Consider the following 18,332-nt stretch of genomic DNA (forward strand, 5'->3'; position numbering starts at 1 on the left):
CAGACTTCTGGGCTTTTTTGTCACTATTCACATGGATAATTGTAATAAGACTAAGATGTTTTTAGGGGACACTCAGCAGGGGAGGAACTCCTTGTGAGTGTCACTAATACTAAAGTGCATATGTATAATCCCCCCCCACCCACCAGCCCTGGTATTAGAGTTTAGAGCCACCAACTTTTGACAAAGGAAAACATTTCTCCACTCCAATGAACTTTTGCAAAGGTAAATGCAAGGGGAACATGGTTGCTTTCCCAAGTAAGCCAAGTTCTTACTGTCATTTGATATTGAGGAAGCTGGGAACCTTTCCAGGGCTTAGCTCTCCATGCAACAATGTGGTGTCTCTACGATGCCGAGAATGCAATTAGCCAAATCCCCTGGGGACCTCCACTGTTTATCTTGTGCAGTCTTATTCATTATTAAACAACACAACAAAACACATTCTCTCATTGAGCTGCGATATATAAGCCCCAGGCTGTGATGCAGATGAAGAGATCTTTATTCATGTTGGGGTTTTTATATGGGGCTAGTGGAAGAGAGGAACAGCTGATGCAAGTTTGCAGCCACAGAGGGACCCATCGCTTTCTGCCTTTCTTTTCCTAACTAGCCACTGAAACAGCAGCCAAACTGCTGCCACCCTAGGTGTTCCCCTATGGCAGGCCTGCTCAACTTACCCCCCCCCCCAGCTGTTTTTGGACTACAACTCCCATAGTCCCCAGGCACAGTGGCCAATAGCCAGGGATTATGGGAGTTGTAGGCCAGCATCTGCAGGAGGGCCGAAATTGAGCAGCCCTGCCCTATGGTAAGGATGCATGTTCTCTAAGGGAAGCATTTAGGAGGACTGACTCAAGGCTTAATTTAACAAGGACATTTCTTTATCTAGTTTCTGCTAATAACAGACTGTTCACAAAGCTGCATCACATTTGGAGCAAGCACTAAAAAACAAGCCATCTCCAGGCAGGCTGGCCATGAGTGCATGAAGTGTTATTAAAACGGGCCCTACCCAGAGCAAAACTAGATGATACAGCCAGATCCCTTACCACCTTACTATAGTAATTTGGATTTTAAATTTCTCCGGATGAAGAATTAAGTTTACACCATGTTTTATATCTTTTCCTTCAACCCCCAAAGTTAATCTTTTAATTATGGCTAGTGAGTGCAAAATCTATGATCAAATGGAATGATCCTGGTAGAGGGGGCTTACATTTAAAAGAGAGGCATATTTCAAGGATTATTTTCATAACAACTCTAATGAAGAACAGATGTGAGCAACCTAGAGTCTGATACTGGCTCAGCCACTTAATAAGGATAGATTTGGAGTGTTTCCTTTTAAAATTGCTGTTCTGAAGAGGATGGAGTACTCTTCCAAGCAGAGAGCTCTTGGCATAAGTAAGATCCATGCACATAGCAAACAGATGCTGTACGATCATCCATATTTATAGTCTGAGACACAAGGAAGTGAAGAAAATATATCATCTTCATATGGCAGATCATCACATCATAAACGTGATTCCTTATAACCATTATTATATGCACAGATAGTTCAGGATCATTGATGACAATCCATCTAGTTTTTCACTTGAGTAATCCTGGGTATAGGGTTGCACCATACCTTACCATGGATGTATTCATGCTAAAAGTATAACGTTGCTGTTCCAAAACATGGGGTATGTATGCTGCAGGGTGGGAGCTCCTAGCGGGACCGTGACTTCTGCACAACAAAGGCTGAATATTCATTCAAATCTGCATTCTCCTGGGACTGAACTGAGCAAGTTGGGACTTAATCTACTTTATTATTTTATGAAGAATATGTATATGCCACTTTTCAACAAGGAAGTTCACACTGGGGTTCATGTAGCAAAAAGAATGTAAAAATGGTACCCTTTCCCAAAGGGACTCTCACTCTTTTCACAATACTGAAATAGTTCAGTATTGCTGTTAGCTGACAAGACAAATCCCAAGGCTGGAGTGGGTCCTGGGACAATAGGTGAAGATGAGCCGCTGCTCCCTCACCACCTTCTTCAGAGAGTTGCAAGGTGGGGAGCAAAGAGCAAGGTGTCTCCCAGCCAGCAGGGGCCCCTCCCTCAGAGGCCAGGAAGTTTTTCACACAGGGTTTGTAAAGCCTCCAGATTGGAGGGTGTGCCTATCAGGCAGATTTACCCCAAAGTCCCTGCGAGCCATCGGAGAGCCCTTCACACATAATTTAGGTTTTTCATTGCGTGATAGAGTTCAGCCTGATTTATTTCTGGGTTAAAAAAATCCACTTTTTGTTGGATATGGAGTTCCAGTGCATCGACCTTTTGGGCCAACTATCCTAATGACCACAAGGGGCGTTGGTAGTTAGTGAAGGTCTCTTTGCCTGTCCCTGCTTGCCTCTATTCTGTGACCCCTCCCTTGACTCCTCAGGTACCTCTTGTGCTGAGTCAGTCCTCTTCCTTTCCTCTTGGAGAGTAGATGGAAACATATCTATCTATCTATCTATCTGTCTGTCTATCTATCTATCTATCTATCTGCCTATTCATTATGTAGCTTTTAGATAGGACTAGGTCTTTCCTATCTAAAATGTACTTCACTAATAAACCTATTTAGTTTAGATTGTACAACAATCTCCATGCATGTTCTTCAGATAACTCCAACAACTAAACTCTGCACTCTACTCTGTAATTGGAGCAGGTAGCTTCCTTTGTTGATGCTTTGCTAAATTAATAATTGCAAAATCCAACAGGGCTATGGGCCAGCAGCCCAAAGGTCTGCAGCAGAGTCCCCTCCCCCCTTAAGTGCAGCTGAGTCAGTTAGTTAGTCCAGCATGGATCCAGAGGTGAGCACCAGTGCTCTCTGTAAGCTGAAAGGGAGGAATTACAAACAATGGGCTATGAAGATTCAAGCATTTTAAAAGGCAAAAGAATTACACAAAGTCCTCACACAGAACAGGCCACAGGATGATGCCACTGCGCAAGAGGAATGGGATACAAATAACAACAGAGCCATTGATTTAACTCTCTTAAACCTAAGTGATGATTTAATAATGAATTTCAAAGATATTACGACTGCGTTGGAGGCCTGGGAGAAGATTAAAAATCTCATTGGGAGACTATCTCAAAATACAGCAGTCCTTCTAATTCAAAGGATTTTCAAATTGCAGCTACATAAAGGAGACCTTTCCACTCATATAAATAAAATTCTGGAGGTCCACAGATTACTTAAACAACATGACTCTGCTTTGAATGATAATGTGTTAATTGGGCTGATTCTGAGGTCTTTACTGCCAAGTTATGATCATGTCAAGATGGTTTTGGAAGTTTCTGAAAAAGAGTTCAAACTAAACAATGTTATTGTGATCTTGCAGGACTTTAGTCTTAAGGAAATAGATGCTGGAGAAAACAGCACTGTTGCCTATTGCGGTAAACAAAAGAAAAGTTGTTTCAACTGCAATGAATTTGGGCACTTAAAAGCTGATTGCCCAGAGTTGAGAGGCGGCACTAAAGGCAGGAATTTCAAAGGCAGGAAGCCTGGTTATCATAGCTACAGAGGCAAGCATCTTGAGGATGCAACAGGGAGGGGAATGAGCTTTGCCCACAGACTTTGCAGTCACTCTGAGAACAAAGAAAAGCTTAAAAGCTACAATGTTAGAATGATCACAAATGAAAGAAATGATTTCATCATTGATTCAGGTGCTACTCAGAATATCCTGAATTCACCTGAACTGTTTGTTGATTTAAACAGGAATCACAAAGTCTGTGTTTTTACTCCTAGTGGGGAGCAAGTTTGTTCTCAAGGAGTAGGAGATGCAATAATTATTTGCAGAAACAATGGAGAGGCTTGAGAGATTTTAATTTAAAATGCTCTCTTTGTTCTTGATAGGGAGACTAATTTGATTTCAATGGGGCACGGAGTCAATAAAGGTTGCAAAGTAACTTTTGAGAACAAAATTTGCTACATCACCAAAGACGATGATTTAATCACGACAGCTTATATGCTTAAAGATGGTCTTTTCCAATTGGACTGTGTAACTGAACAGGCAAGGCTTGGAGCTTCATGCAAACACAAGAACTGCCCTAAAATATAGCATAAGAAGTTAGGGCATAAAGCAATAAATATGATAAGTGAGCTTGGAAGAAACGGACTGATTAAGGATTTTAAAATTGAGTCATGCAGAGAAATGGCCACCAGGTGCCACTCAGCTTCACTGGAAGACACAGAGAGGAACAATCACAGGACCCTTTGGAACTAGAGCATTCTGTTATATGTGGTCCACTTGGAAGCAGCATAGCTAACAATCATTACATACTCACATTTATTGATGACTTTTCAAGATTTACTTATGTCTATCCACTGAGAGAAAAAAGTCAAGTGTTTGAGAAATTTAAAGAGTATGTTGCACTTGTCAATAATAAGTTTGGAAGAAAGCCCCAGCATTTGAGGTCAGATAATGGAGAGGGATACCTGTCAAATGAAATGAAAGCATTCTTAAAGGAAAATGGGGTTTCACATGAATCTGGTGCTGCATTTCACCAGAAGATAACAGTGTGGCAGAGAGGAAAAACCGCTTTCTATTGACCAGGTGCACGTAAATTACCAGTGCACGTTATATGATGCTGGCTTGGCAGATAAGTTCTAGGGAGAGGCAGTGATTACTACAAACTACTTGCAAAACAGATTGCTTCCTGGACAAGACACCATTTGAACTATGGAATGGCGCAAATGCTCTCTAAATCATATCAGAGTGTTTGGATCAAAGGCTTATGCATATGTCCCAAAGGCCAAGAGAACCAAATTCAGTTGAAGATGGGAACTGGGAGTGCTGGTTGGATATGCACCTGGCCAAAAGGGATACAGAATCCTTGATCCTACAAGTGGAGAGATCAGAATTCACAATGTGGTGTATTTTGATGAAAGACAAGGGCCAACCAGAGGTGATATAGCAGAACTTGTGGCGGCGATCCAGGCAAAGGAGGAACCATGTGACTGGACCCCCATTGAACCCAAAGAATCTATGCTAGAGGCAGATACAGAAGGGGCTTTACAGCCTGTGCCAGAACCAACGCGTTCACAGAGGTCGAACAATGGGGTTCCACCCAAAAGACTCACACTCATTACCAAAGGAGGAGAGATACAAGAGCCCAACACATGGCAAGATATAGAGAAGATGCCAGCTGATGAAGCTGAGAAATGGAGTAAAGCAGCATTAGAAGAAATTGATTCCCTGAACAAAAATGAGACTTGGAGACTTGAGGAACTGCCCGCTGGAAGAAAGACTGTGGGATGCAAGTGGGTCTTCAAAGTCAAGCAAGATACAGAAAGGAATGTACAGAGCTACAAAGCCAGACTAGTAGCCAAAGGATACTCCCAAAGCTATGGTGAGGACTACGACAAGACCTTTGCACCAGTTGTGAAACACACTTCCATTAGGGAACTGCTCAGTGTGGCAGTCACCAGAAAAATGCAAGTTGACCACTTAGATGTAAAGACTGCCTTCCTTCATGAGGAAATCGAGGAAGACATCTACATGCAACAGCCACCAGGCTTTGAGGTACCTGGAAAGAAGGGGCTTGTGTGCAAACTACAAAAGAGCATCTATGGCTTAAAGCAAGCAGCCAGAGCATGGAATGAGAAGCTGAATCAACTGCTACTTACAGAGGGGTTCACACAAGGAAAGACGGATCCCTGCCTATATTCAAGGTTCAGAGACAATAAAATGGACTTACATCCTGACTTATGTTGATGACTTGATTATTACATATGAAGAAAAACAAGACAGCCATGAGATTATACAGCACCTGAACAAGGAAATAGAGGAAATAGAGGTGAAGGAACTCGGAAGCATCTCTTATTATCTTGGCATCCAAATAGGAACAGAAGGGGATCTACTTTCTAAAAGCCGTGGGGGGGGGGTCCACGAAGGTTCCCCCTCCCCCCGCCTGCCTTGGTAATCACCTCCACAGCCCGGTTTACTGTAGTTTCTGGCCCATTCGGGCCTCCATAAGTAGGTGCAGTGGCCATTTTGCCTGCTGCCGCGCATGCGCAAATGGCCTCTATGAGGCCTGGCATGACCCAGAGCCTTGCAGAGGCCATTTGTGGATGTGTGCGGGCCATTTGAAAAAAGTTTTTTTTTAAAAAAGGCTGTTGTGCATGTTGTACTCATACACACACACACACACACACACACACACACACACACACGCGCGCCTTTAGGAAGCCCCCTGAAGGGGCTAGAGGTAAATAAAAATAATTTTACATTTTTTAAAAAACAACAACCGTGCACTGGTGAGGGGGACGGTTTCGTTTCTGGTCCAGACGGAACCAGGCGGGGGTTCGGTTTGACCCCAAACCATCGAACCCCCGAACCGAACCCTCGAACCACCGAACCAGTTCGCACATCCCTAAGTCTTTCCTATCCAAAATGTACTTCACCAATAAACCTGTTCAGTTTAGATTGTACACATTCTCCATGCATGTTTTTCAGATAACTGCAACAACTAAACTTTGCACTCTACTCCCTAACTGGAGTGGGTAGCTTCCTTTTTTGGCATTTTGCTAAATAATTACAAACTCCAACACTTTTTGTGTCGGGTTTTTGGGATAACTTTGAGTTTGCAGTAAAGCTTTGCAGAAAACTTGTGGTAAAGCCTGCTGTGTGGAGAACTCCCTAGGGACATTTGTCTCCCCTTGTTCAGTTGTGGCTATTTCCCTGATAGGATTCCTTCATATAAACACACACACAAACAAAATTAGATGTCATATTACTACTGTACTATGACAATCCGTATGGGGAAGCAATCCCATTTGGTTTATTTTCCCCTGAAGATTCTTTATGTCAGTGTCTGTCTATCTATCTATCTATCTATCTATCTATCTATCTATCTATCTATCTATCTATCTATCTATCTATCTAGCTATTGTTAGCTTGGTTTATCCCAGGAAGTGGTTTACGCTGTGGATAGGGAAGGGGAGTGATTACTTCTGTGGCTGAATATGTATAATACTATCACCAGATAATCTCTCAGTTTATATAAATCTAAATACTGCACTTAAGGGTGGCTTCACATCTGTACATTGGACCAGCTGTATATGCTGTAACCAAGTGTATTTCAGGTTTTGTGCATTTCTGGAATCTCCTTATCTTTCTCTGTGCTGCTAGCCATTTGTGTCATTTTCTGTACTTCCCAGAGACTATGAGAACCAATTCAGAAGAGTCCATCTTTTTTAGACCTAATATACTGCATAGTATGTCCTTTTTTTGTGCTTAGTATACTCTTAAGCACTTAATAAATGATGATGATGATGATGATGATGATGATGTGTACTTACCCGGAAGGCTTTAGTTTTTATTAGGTCTGGTGCTTTCCACCATGTATACAAGCACACATCCAGAGCACTTATCTCCACTGAAATGCTTGAGGCAACATTTCCCCCCCTTACATAATACATACGTATGTTGAGTTACTTTAAGTGGCTAACTGGAGAATAGATCCTTAGACATGCACTTGCATGTGTGGTGGAGAGCACCATGCCTACCCAAAGCCTTTCAGCATTGTATGTGAACGTCTGAAGCTTCCCTCATAGCAGCACATTAAATAAATTGTGCCTGAACTAAATGCTCACGATCTATAATTTTAGTTTATAGGACACTGGGAGACTATATGCCAAATATATTTTTTTCTAATTTATTTAGAATCCTGCTCATTCAGGGTTGCTGAATGAGCAGACCCCAGCATGATGCCGCTAAATACCAGTTGTAGGGGAGCAACGGCAGGAGAGGGAGTAAACCTTCACCCCCTGCCTGTGGGCTTCTTGGAGGCATCTGGTGGGCCACTGTATGACACAGGATGCTTGACTAGGTGGGCCATGAGCCTGATCCAGCAGGCCTGTTCTTATGTGCATATAATTGTATTATTCTGAATAGTTATGTACTGCTTTTCAACAACAACAATGATAACAACAAGCACAACAGCATATTCTCAAAGAGTGTACAAAGCAAAAGGAATGAGAAGATGGTTCCCTATACCAAAGGTGCTCACAAACTAAAAATTTCTCTTTTAGTTCTCACAGGCTTTTTAGAATCAATTGTCGTAGTGCAGTTTTAATTAATTTGCTGTAGCTTATTTGTTGTATTTGTTGTTTTCTTGTTACTGTTTGTATTGTATGTTGCTTCACACATTTTAAAACAGAAAAGTAGCCTTAAAATATCTTAAACAAATAAATATCAACACACCCTATCTTAAGAGTTAAACTATAATGATAAGTTAGGAAGAATTTCCTAACTTTAAGAGCTGTTCAGTTGTTGTGCAAAGGTTTCTCATTTGATGGAGGTTTTCAGAAATTTATTATTTGTTTATTCATTTATCATATTTCTATACCACCTATTTAGACAGCACTAAGTGTTGTACAAAGTTAAAAACACAGTGAATGTAAAACAATATAAAATTCACAAAACAAGTTAAAACAATTTCAGGAGATAAAAACATATTAAGAAATTTAACTTCCAATTAAAAGTCTGGGAAAACAGATACATCTTGAGGGTCTTGCTTAAAGCAGAGAAGGAGATGCTTTTATTTCAGCAGGGAGTGTATTCCAGAGCCCTGGGGCAACCACAGAGAATGCCCGGTCGCCACCAAAAGATCTGGCGGCAATTGTAACTGGACCTACCCATATGTTCTTAATAGGTGACAGGGTTCATCATCATCATCATCATCATCATCATCATCATTGACAAAGAAGGTGCTCTCTTAAGTACCCCGGACCCAAGCCACTGAGGGCTTTATAGGTAATAATGAGGACTTATTATTTTGTTCTGAAACATAGCAGCAGCCAGTGCAATTCTTTCAAAATCAGTATTATATGGTCCATTTGGGTTGACCCAGAGACCAATCTGGCTGCCGCATTCTGCATCAGTTGTAGTTTCTGGACTACGTACAAAGACAGCCCTATGTACAGTGGATTACAGAAGCCAAGCCTAGAGGTTACAAACATATGCACCACTGTTTTGATGTCATTTACCTCCAGAAATGGACTTAGCTGGCATATCAGCCAAAGCTGATAAAAAGTGCTCCTGTCCATTGCCTCAGCCTGGGAAACCAGAGAGAGTTTGGGATTCAGGAGCACTCCCACACTACATACCTGATCTTTTTGGGGAGTGTAATCCCATCCAGAACAGGCAGATCTAAACCATCTCTTGGGTCCCTACCACCACCACCCCCAGTCAGTACCGCTGTCTTATTCGGATTCAACTTCAGTTTGTTATCCCTCATCTAGCCCATTATTGCCTCCAGGCAGGCATTTAGGAAGGATATGCCATTTCTTGATGAGGTCAATATGGAAAACACCCTGCATCAAATCTCCTGATGATATCTCCCAGCGGTCTCATGACAATGTTTAAGAGCATTGGCAACAGTATGGAGGAACTTGTGGAACTCTACACTTTAACTCTCGCTTTGCAGCTCAGCAGTCTCCAAGTGACACTATCAGGAATTTGCCAGAGAGGTAGGAATGGAACCAGTAGAGCAGTACCACCCAATCCCTCCCACCTCCCCCAAACAACCCAGAAGTCATGGTATCGGAAGCTGCCAAGAGATCCAAAAGGATCAGCAGAGTCATACTCTCTCTGTCAATAGGCAGTTGGAGATCATCCACCCACCAAGGTAGTCTCAACCCCTTAGCCCACTCGAAAGCCTTCACCCCTGCAGAGATAGTGGCTGAACTGCCATCTGTGAGGGATACTAACTATAGCAGTTTTCTGTATTGAAGCAGTTGGTTGGACTAGAAGACCTAGCTTTAAAATTCTATGGCTGACATGCTATGCAGCCTTAGGAGGAGAGACTCCATACTCCCAAAAATCTAAGTAACAGTATATGAAGCTTGTCACACAACTGCAGCACACAGGGTGGGGGACATTATTTTTGCTTGCCTCCACTCCCTGCAAAAGCCCCTTCTGCATCCAGGAAGAGGTCTGTGAGGGCTGTGGGACCCTCACAGACATCTTTCTGGACATGAAAGGGTCTTCTGTGGGGAGGGGAGAGAAGTCAAAATCATTTTCTCCTTCCCGCGTGCAGCAGTTCCACAGCAAACCTTGTGCATCATTACTTAGATTCTTGTGAAGACAAAGCTCTTGCTCTGTCCTCTCATGGCTGCGCAGCATGTCAGCCAATGACTTCTATGAGGCCTTGAACAAATGGGCTTTTTCACCAGGATAACATTCCTCCTTGGGTTGGACCAGCCATGCACTACGGCTTCTTTCTTTCTTTATCATATTGCAAGGACAACTTCAGATTGCACAGGAGCATAGGAAGCTGCCTTATACCATTGGCAGACCATTGGTCTAGCTAGCTCAGTACTATCTACACAGACTGGCAGCAGCTTCTCCAAGGTTGCAGGCAGGAGTCTCTCTCAGCTCTGTCTTGAAGATGCCAGGGAGGGATCTTGGAACCTTCTGCATGCAAGCATGCAGGTGATCTTCCTAGAGCGGCCCCATTCCCTGAGGGGAATATCTTACAGTGCTCACATGTAGTCTCCCATTCAAATGCAAACCAGGGCAGATCCTGCTTAACAAAGGGTAAAATTCATGCTTGCTTCACAAGACCAGCTCTCCTCATTGGAGAGCTGGCCTTATGTGGGAGGTAGAAGGGAATCAGGCACTTCAAACAAGGTATTGGTTTTCCTTCACAGAGAAGTTAAGAAATTATTATTCTTTCACTTTGAGCCAGCATTTTATAACAAAACAATATGCATTTTATTGCAGCTTTAAAAGTCACTTTATTTTGTGTTGTGTTTTTTTTAGAAAATAAGAAACCATGTTTGATGTCAAATGCTGGTCTTGAAGTGACAGCCTTCTTTTCATTTTCTTTTTTTAAGAGGCACTGTGGCAATTTTTGTTTTGACATTTCCATATGGAAGCATCTTGTTTCGAAAATCTATTTGACATGTTGATTTTGCTGTCTTCCTTTTTAAACTGTTTTGATTTAAACATCCTATGCTTGTGTATGTTGCAAAATTTAGTTTTCCTTGTTGCAGAATTTTGGTTCCCTTGTAGAATTTTGATTTGTTTTGTCAATCATTTTTTAATCTTTGCTGTGACCCCTCCTTCTCAGGATATACCTGAGGGCCAAACTACATACAGTATTTGTTTGTGTGTTTGTCTCTACTCTTACTCATCTATTTACCCAGTGAGCATCCAACAGCAGCCAACTACATCTGGCAACATTTCCAGAACAGCAACAGTGGCCCTGGATCCTTTATAGAGCAGCACCTCTCAACTTCCCTCACTACTGATGGATGCAAGCATCATCTATGTGGGAGCATCCTAGTAATGCACCCCCCTGGTGACTTGTTCTCAGTTTGAGAACCTATGGTCCATCTCTATATTTCCTCCTTGTGTAAGATGTTCCCCTGCCACAATCAAGATAGAATACATGGCATATGAAAAGACACAGGTTGTCATTCAGATCGTGCCTTGAAATTGAAGAATGTGGAGAATGTCATCTGGACCCCCTGAAGAACTGCCTGTAGGAACCAGTGTTCATGTTGGGCAAACTGCCTTCTAGGAAGGCACAATCATTAGTGTAATCTGTGCTGTAGTCAATAATGTTAGCTTTTTAGGAACTGCAAGAAGTTGTGAATTGGGGGAGGAGGCTTGGTGCGTATTTGTGTGATAACCCCAGCTGCTCACACACTTTGCAGTCTTCTGCAGGCATTTTGTGCACTGCAGGCACTGCTGTGTTTTCCAAATGCAAGTTGCACTAGAACATGTGTGCACAAATGCTGAAATTGTGTGAGGGAGTTGCACAATTGTATGACCACTATTTAAAATGATTATGCCATTGCAGAACTCCCTTGCACAATTTTGGCATTTGCACAATTGCATTCTAGTGCAACACTTGCTATGCACAAAATGCCTGTGGAATGCTGCTGAGGGGTGGGCAGACAATAAGCCACAGTTGCAGCTTGGTCCCACTCTTCTTGTCCTGTCTTGGATGCCCCTCCTCTCTTCCTCATCCCACCACAGCGTTAACCCCAGGAGCACAGGCTGGTCATTGGGGTTAATGCTGCTGTAGGGCAAGGCAAGAAAGAAGGAGAGAGGCATCCAGGACTGGGTGAGAAGAGTGACACTCATTCTCTGCCACCAGCCCCAGCCCTACTGGCTGTCAATGGCTGCATTATAGGTGATCTAGTAGACTCCAAAATAATAGATCAAACAAGACAATCCCAGAAACTGTAAGGAAAACATTTTAGGAAATAAAAACATTCTAGCAATAGGGAGTTAAAACCTATTTTTTAAATGGAATGACAGGTATTTTCCGGGCAAGGTTGTCAGTTACGTTTTCCTTTCACCTTTTCACGAGCAGGTCATGTAGGGTGTGTGTGGAATGGACATCATTTTGGACCAGCGCCGTCCTTGTTCTTTCAGGTTTCTCACAGACATTCTTTTCTTTCTCCCCCTTCCCTTTCCTACTTTCCTACCCACTTCTCACATTTCTTCCCTGCAACCTATTGACCCTCTTTGTCCTTGTTGCCTTCTCCTGCTCTCCAGAGCTCTCCATCAGCCTCCTTGCAGTGATAGTTATTGTATGTGGACTGGCCCTGGTGGCAGTTTTTCTCTTTCTCTTTTGGAAGCTGTGCTGGGTGCCCTGGCAGAACAAGGCTGTGTCAACTAACACTCCTGCCCCTCAGAGCCCCGCTGAACAGGACAAAGAGGCTATGGCTGACAAGCTAAAGGATACGGGCACTCTTGGCTTCTTGGAGGCAGCTGTGAAGATCAGCCATACTTCGCCAGACATTCCAGCAGAAGTCCAGATGTCCATGAAAGATCATCTCATGAGGCGCACACGGATGCAGAGGCAAACGACAGAGCCTGCATCTTCCACCAGGTGAGTGCTGGTTACTATTGGGTTACTAATCCTTGGGTTACTATTTGCTGGATCATACAGTCCAGGCCATATTGTGTGCTAAAGACTGCCCCTTTTGCCCTCTGAGAGAACAAATGAGAAGAGAGTGATGGTGCCCTGAATGTCACCTGTTCTGCCCTCCTGCCCTTTGCTGTTGCAAACCTGTCTTCCAGACCCAAGCCCAGAGACAAACAAATTAGGAGCATCCTCATGGCCTTTAAAAAGGTGTATGTTTTTGCTACATCCATTATGTAGTTTTCTCCTGTAATTCTGTTCTGATGCTGACAACATGCATTGATCAAGGAATGATAGATAGATTAGGCTAGATTTGTTTTGTTTTAGTAATGATGGAAACATTTAAAGACTGTGCACAATCCAGATGCTAAATTCCTCTTAGGACATCTGCAGCTGCATTCAGTTTAGCCAGATGCTTCCATTCTAGCTGAGATGGAACCCTCAATTAAACATCATTTTCTCCCACAGGTGAGAAAGAAGGCAAAAGTGGGAGGACAAATAATAAATGAGAGTTATTGCCTTATAGCTACAAATGTGGTTCCAGGGTAATTTAAAAAGCATAACTTTCCCAGTGCTGTTTTGTTGGTCATTGGCCTAGCAGGCCTTATTGTCTTTTCCCATCCCCACCTTCCTTTCCACTGACTGCCTCGTTCATCATGGTATCAATGACCGGTCCATTTGTGACATGACTAAACCCTGGACAGTAGTTCTGTTCACTACTGGATGATCCTAAGTTGGAGGGCGGGAGCAGTCAGCCTCAGGCCCAGTCCAGCCTCAAACCAGTCCAGGCTAGAATTTGAACCTGCCAACTGGGAGAACCTAGAACCAGAGACCCTGAAACGGGTGCTCACTCAGCTTGATCCTGAGCCCCACAGTGAACCAGCCTCTTCCATGTCAAAGTGCCACTTTCCCTCCCTGCCCACCAGCCGGCTGGCCGCCACTGTCACCATTTTCTCCCCCTTCCCCGTCACTATCCAGGCAGCTTCTTGCAAACTCTCACGAGAGCTGCCACACATGGGATTAGCGACGGGTACACCTTGGAGAAATATATATAAAGATTCTCTACTCTGTTGCAACAGAGTGGGAAAAGCGGGAAAAGCTTTTGTATTGTGGCTCTCCTTGGATTCAGTGGGAGATTTTTAAGTTATGCTGCCTCTGAAGCAGGCATAATATTATGCCAGTGTAGAGTCCAGGAGCATGGTTTGGGGTTATAAGATTTGGTGTAAGTCTACTCCATCCATGTCATGCCACCAACACACTTCACAAACTCATTTCGGGCTCTCTGCTGGTGGAGTTGCGCTGGTACAGCAGTCACAGCAAAAGCATATCTCAGGTTATACTGGTGCAAGAGAGCTTCCAACAAACCCTAGCCAGCCCCCACTGGTTATCTGGAGCACCCTAATTATAGTAATTAACCTTCATTTGCAAAGCTTCGACTGCATCAGTTATGCCCGTTGATACCATTTCTGGAGATAGGGGATTCAGACACTCTGCCTTGGAATGAATGGAAAATAGTCCTGAGAAAGTGGCTGAAATAGTCCCAGAGAGGAACTGTGAGAAATAGCACACCAAATGCTCCTTGAAGGACCTCTGTTTCCCCCAGACTCAGAAGTATTACTCTTGCTTGACACCTGTTTCACAAAGCAGTCTCATGTACTGCAAGGTAGTGTGATTTTAATTTTATTATCAATTTATTGTATCTTGTTTTCTTGACGCAAATGAAGTTCATATGATTGGGTGTCTGTCTGCCAACTGATCCATTATAGGGCACAGTGGCTTTGAGGTAGGACTCTAATTCAGAACTGAGAAGCAATATGGAAAATTGCCATCACCACTGGGACCCAAAAATGTAGAGGCTCACCCAATAATATTTGTGCTCTGTGGATTTATATTTATATGAGGCACCTTAATTTTTAGAAAGGCAGGATAGAAATCCCAGGCATAAATAATTTTATATTCTTCAGCTTGAAGAATAGCATTCTCCCTTTCTAAGCAAAAACCCATAAAAATGCCACATAATCCCTAATATTTATTTTCATGTTGAGCATATGAGAAATGCAATGCCAAAGACACTGATGGCTGACACGGTGGGCTCAGTGGCTGGTCGGCCTGTCTGTCCAGGCCTTACTGAGCGAGATGCTCCAGCATGCCTGCGCAGTGCGTGTATCCAGCGTTGCAAGCCCGTGACATCATAGACTTGCAGCACTGGATACTTGCACTGCACAGGCACACTGGAGAGTCTCACTGGTGCTCAGTAAGGCCTGGACAAACAGGCCCACCAGATGCTGCATCCGCTGCCACCACCATGGGGGTGGCCTGCTCGGCTCACCTCCACCCCACTCCCTGGCTGCCTTCATGGAGGTAAACATGGTTTAGATGTCCCCCAGGACATTTGGATGCCCCCCAAACCCCCAAATGCAGATTTTCTTTCTTTTTTTCTTAAAAAATTGGGGGGGGCTTGCAGGGGATGGGGGGGGGGCTCCGAAGCCTTTCAGGTCCGGGCTCCAAAATTGCCTAGATGCGCCACTGTAAGTAGTCATCTGCAGCCCAATACACTTTCAGCATGAATGTGGTGGGTGTAAAAGATTTTTTCCCCCCCAGAGGATTAGCCATGTTTTAGTCTGTTGCAGAAAAAACAGCAGGATCTTGTGGCACTTTGAACACATGGATGATGGAGAACACACTGAAGTTGAATCCAAACAATTCAGAAGTACTCATTGTGGGAGGTCAAAACTTAGGAAGTGGTTTAGATCTGCCTGTTCTGGACAGGGTTACACTCCCCGTGAAAAACCTGGTATGTAGCTTGACCCAAACCTCTCCCTGCTATCTCAGGCTCAGGCAGAGACTTTTTACCAAGCTTTGGCTGATAAGTAAGCTATGTCCATTTCTTGAGATAAACGACCTTAAAACAGTGGTGCATATGCCGAGGGCTGTAGGTCACCTCCAGCCTTGCTGCATCAGGCCCAAGGCCTATCTAGTCCAGCATCCTGTTTCACACAGTGGCCCACCAGATGCCTCTGAGAAGCCCACAGGCAAGAGGTGAGGGCGCCTTCTCTCCTATTTTTGCTCCCCTGAAACTGGCATATAGAGGCATCTTGCCTGTGAGGCTGTAGGTGGCATATAGCCATCAAACCAGTAGCCATTGAGAGACCTGTCCTCCATGAATTTGTCCAAGCCCTTTTTAAAGTCATTCAAGCTAGTGGCCATCACCGCATCCTGTGGCAGAGAATACCATAGATTAATTATGTGCTGTGTGAAAAAGTACTTATGTTTGTCGGTCCTAAATTTCCTGGCAATCAGTTGCTTGGGATGACCCCTGGTTCTAGTGTTGTGAGAGAGGGAGAAAAAATTATATCTGTCCACTCTCTCTACTCCATGCATCATTTTATACACCTCTATCATGTCTCCCTGTGGTCACCTCTTTACCACAATAAAAAGCCCCAGATGCTGTAACCTTGCCTCATAAGGAAGGTGCTCAAGGACCCTCTGATCATCTCAGTTGCCCTCTTCTGCTCCCTTTCCAGTTCTACAATGTCCTTCTTAAGATACAGTGACCAGAACTGTACACAGTACTCCAATTTTGGCCTCACCATAGATTTGTATAAAGGCATTCTAATACTAGCATTTTTATTTTCAATCCCCTTCCTATTGATCCCTAGCATGGAATTTGCCTTTCCCCCCAGGAGCTGCCATGCACTGAGTTGACACTTTCAACGAGCAGCCCACCATGACCCACAGATCTCTCTCCTGGTCAATCACTGGCAGCTCAGACCACATCCGTGGATGTGAAGTTGGGTGGGGGGTTGCCCCAATATGCAGCACTGTATATTTATTTATTTATTTATTTATTATCAAATTTGTAGACCGCCCCAAACATTCATCTCTGGGCAGTTCTGGGCAACTTTATACTTGCTTACATTGAACCGCATTTGCCATTTTGTCGCCCACTCCCCTAGTTTGGAGAGATCTTTTTGGAGCTCCTCACAATCTGTTTTGGATTTCACTACCCTAAATAGTTTAGTGTCATCATCCACAAATTTGACTACTTTGCTGCTTACCCCAACTTCTAGATCATTTATAAGTATGTTAAAGAGCACTAGTCCCAGTACCTATTCCTGGGGGACCCCATTTCCTACCTACCTCCACTGGGGAAACTGCCTATCTATTCCTACTCTCTGTTTCCTGTCCTTCATCCACTTACTGATCCACACATGAACCTGTCCCTTTATCCTATGACTGCTAAGTTACTCAAGAGCCTTTGGTGGGGAACTTTGTCAAAAGCCTTTTGGAAGTCCAAATATACTATGTCAACTGGATCACTTTTATCCACATGCTTGTTGACACTTTCAAAGAACTCCAAAAGGTAAGTGAGGCAAAATGTGCCTTTGCAGCAGCCATGGCCTGTTCTCCTTCAGCACAGGCTGCTGTTCTATATATTTGACAATTCTGTCCTTAAGTATGCTTTCCATCAATTTACCAGGCACAGAAGTTAAGCTAAGCAGCCTGTAGTTTTCTGGATCGCCCCTGAATCCCTCTTTGAAAATGAGAGTTACATTACTACTTTCTAGTTTTCTGGTACAGAGTCTGATTGTAGGGACAACGTATATATTTTTGCTAGGAGATCGGCAATTTCACATTTGAGTTCCTTCAGAATTCTTGGGTGGATGCCATCTGGCCCTGGCGATGCGTTAATTTTTAGTTTTTCAAGACAGTTTAGAACATCATTAAGTCGTTCACATGACCAGGCGGGCAGGGTGGTGGGCAGGTGTGGGGGGAGGATGGTTAAGCTCCTTCCCCTCAGATGACTGCTCCAATGTTGCAGGGAATGCAAACTGCATTCCCAGATGATCCGCACTGCATGCCTGCAGGACAGCGCATCCCAGCCTCCGGAGATCTCACAATGCACCATGCAACATGTGCAATGCATTGGGGAATTACCAAGGCTCTAGGAGCCTGTCTCTGTGTCTGTTGGGGCTAAACAGCACCAGTGAACAAATGATTGCTCGAGCCCTTAACCCTGGCTAAGAGCTGGGTTTGAGAGTGGGCTAGGCAGTGCTGCCCTGCTGGGATTAGGTCCGATCCCAGCAGTTCTCACACACAGCTTAACCCTGGCTGGGATTCCCTAGCCTAGGTTAGGCTGCACGGGAGAACAGCCTCCCTCTCTTGTCAACCAAAACTGGCCCAGTTCTTCAGCCTCCAAGCCTGAGAAACTCAGTTCCGGAGTGGGTCAGTATCCTCCGCCGTGAATACAGATGCAAAGAACTCATTCAGCTTCTCTGCAATCTCCTTATCCTCCCTTATAATCCTTTCACACCCACATCATCTAAGGGGCCCACCGCCTCCCTGGCAGATTTTCTTCTTCTGATATATTTAAAGAAGTGTTTGTTATTCCCCTTGACACTTCTAGCTATATTCTCCTCAAACTCTCTTTTTGCGTCCTTT

The 18,332-nt window shown here is 43.9% G+C and overlaps 1 protein-coding gene across 5 annotated transcripts in view; it reads left to right on the forward strand.

Moving 5' to 3' along the window:
* SYT6 (synaptotagmin 6) overlaps positions 1-18,332 on the forward strand; it is a 275,557-nt gene that overhangs the window by 114,577 nt on the left and 142,648 nt on the right. For 2 of the 5 annotated variants that reach the window (XM_053313299.1, XM_053313300.1), the window contains one exon: positions 12,521-12,857. In XM_053313299.1, coding sequence (XP_053169274.1) covers positions 12,521-12,857 — 337 coding nt within the window. The remainder of the gene's footprint in view (positions 1-12,520; positions 12,858-18,332) is intronic. The other 3 variants (XM_053313303.1, XM_053313301.1, XM_053313304.1) reach the window with 2 other exon arrangements.

Source organism: Hemicordylus capensis, chromosome 4, assembly GCF_027244095.1.
Source record: "Hemicordylus capensis ecotype Gifberg chromosome 4, rHemCap1.1.pri, whole genome shotgun sequence".
Lineage (NCBI taxonomy): Eukaryota > Metazoa > Chordata > Lepidosauria > Squamata > Cordylidae > Hemicordylus > Hemicordylus capensis.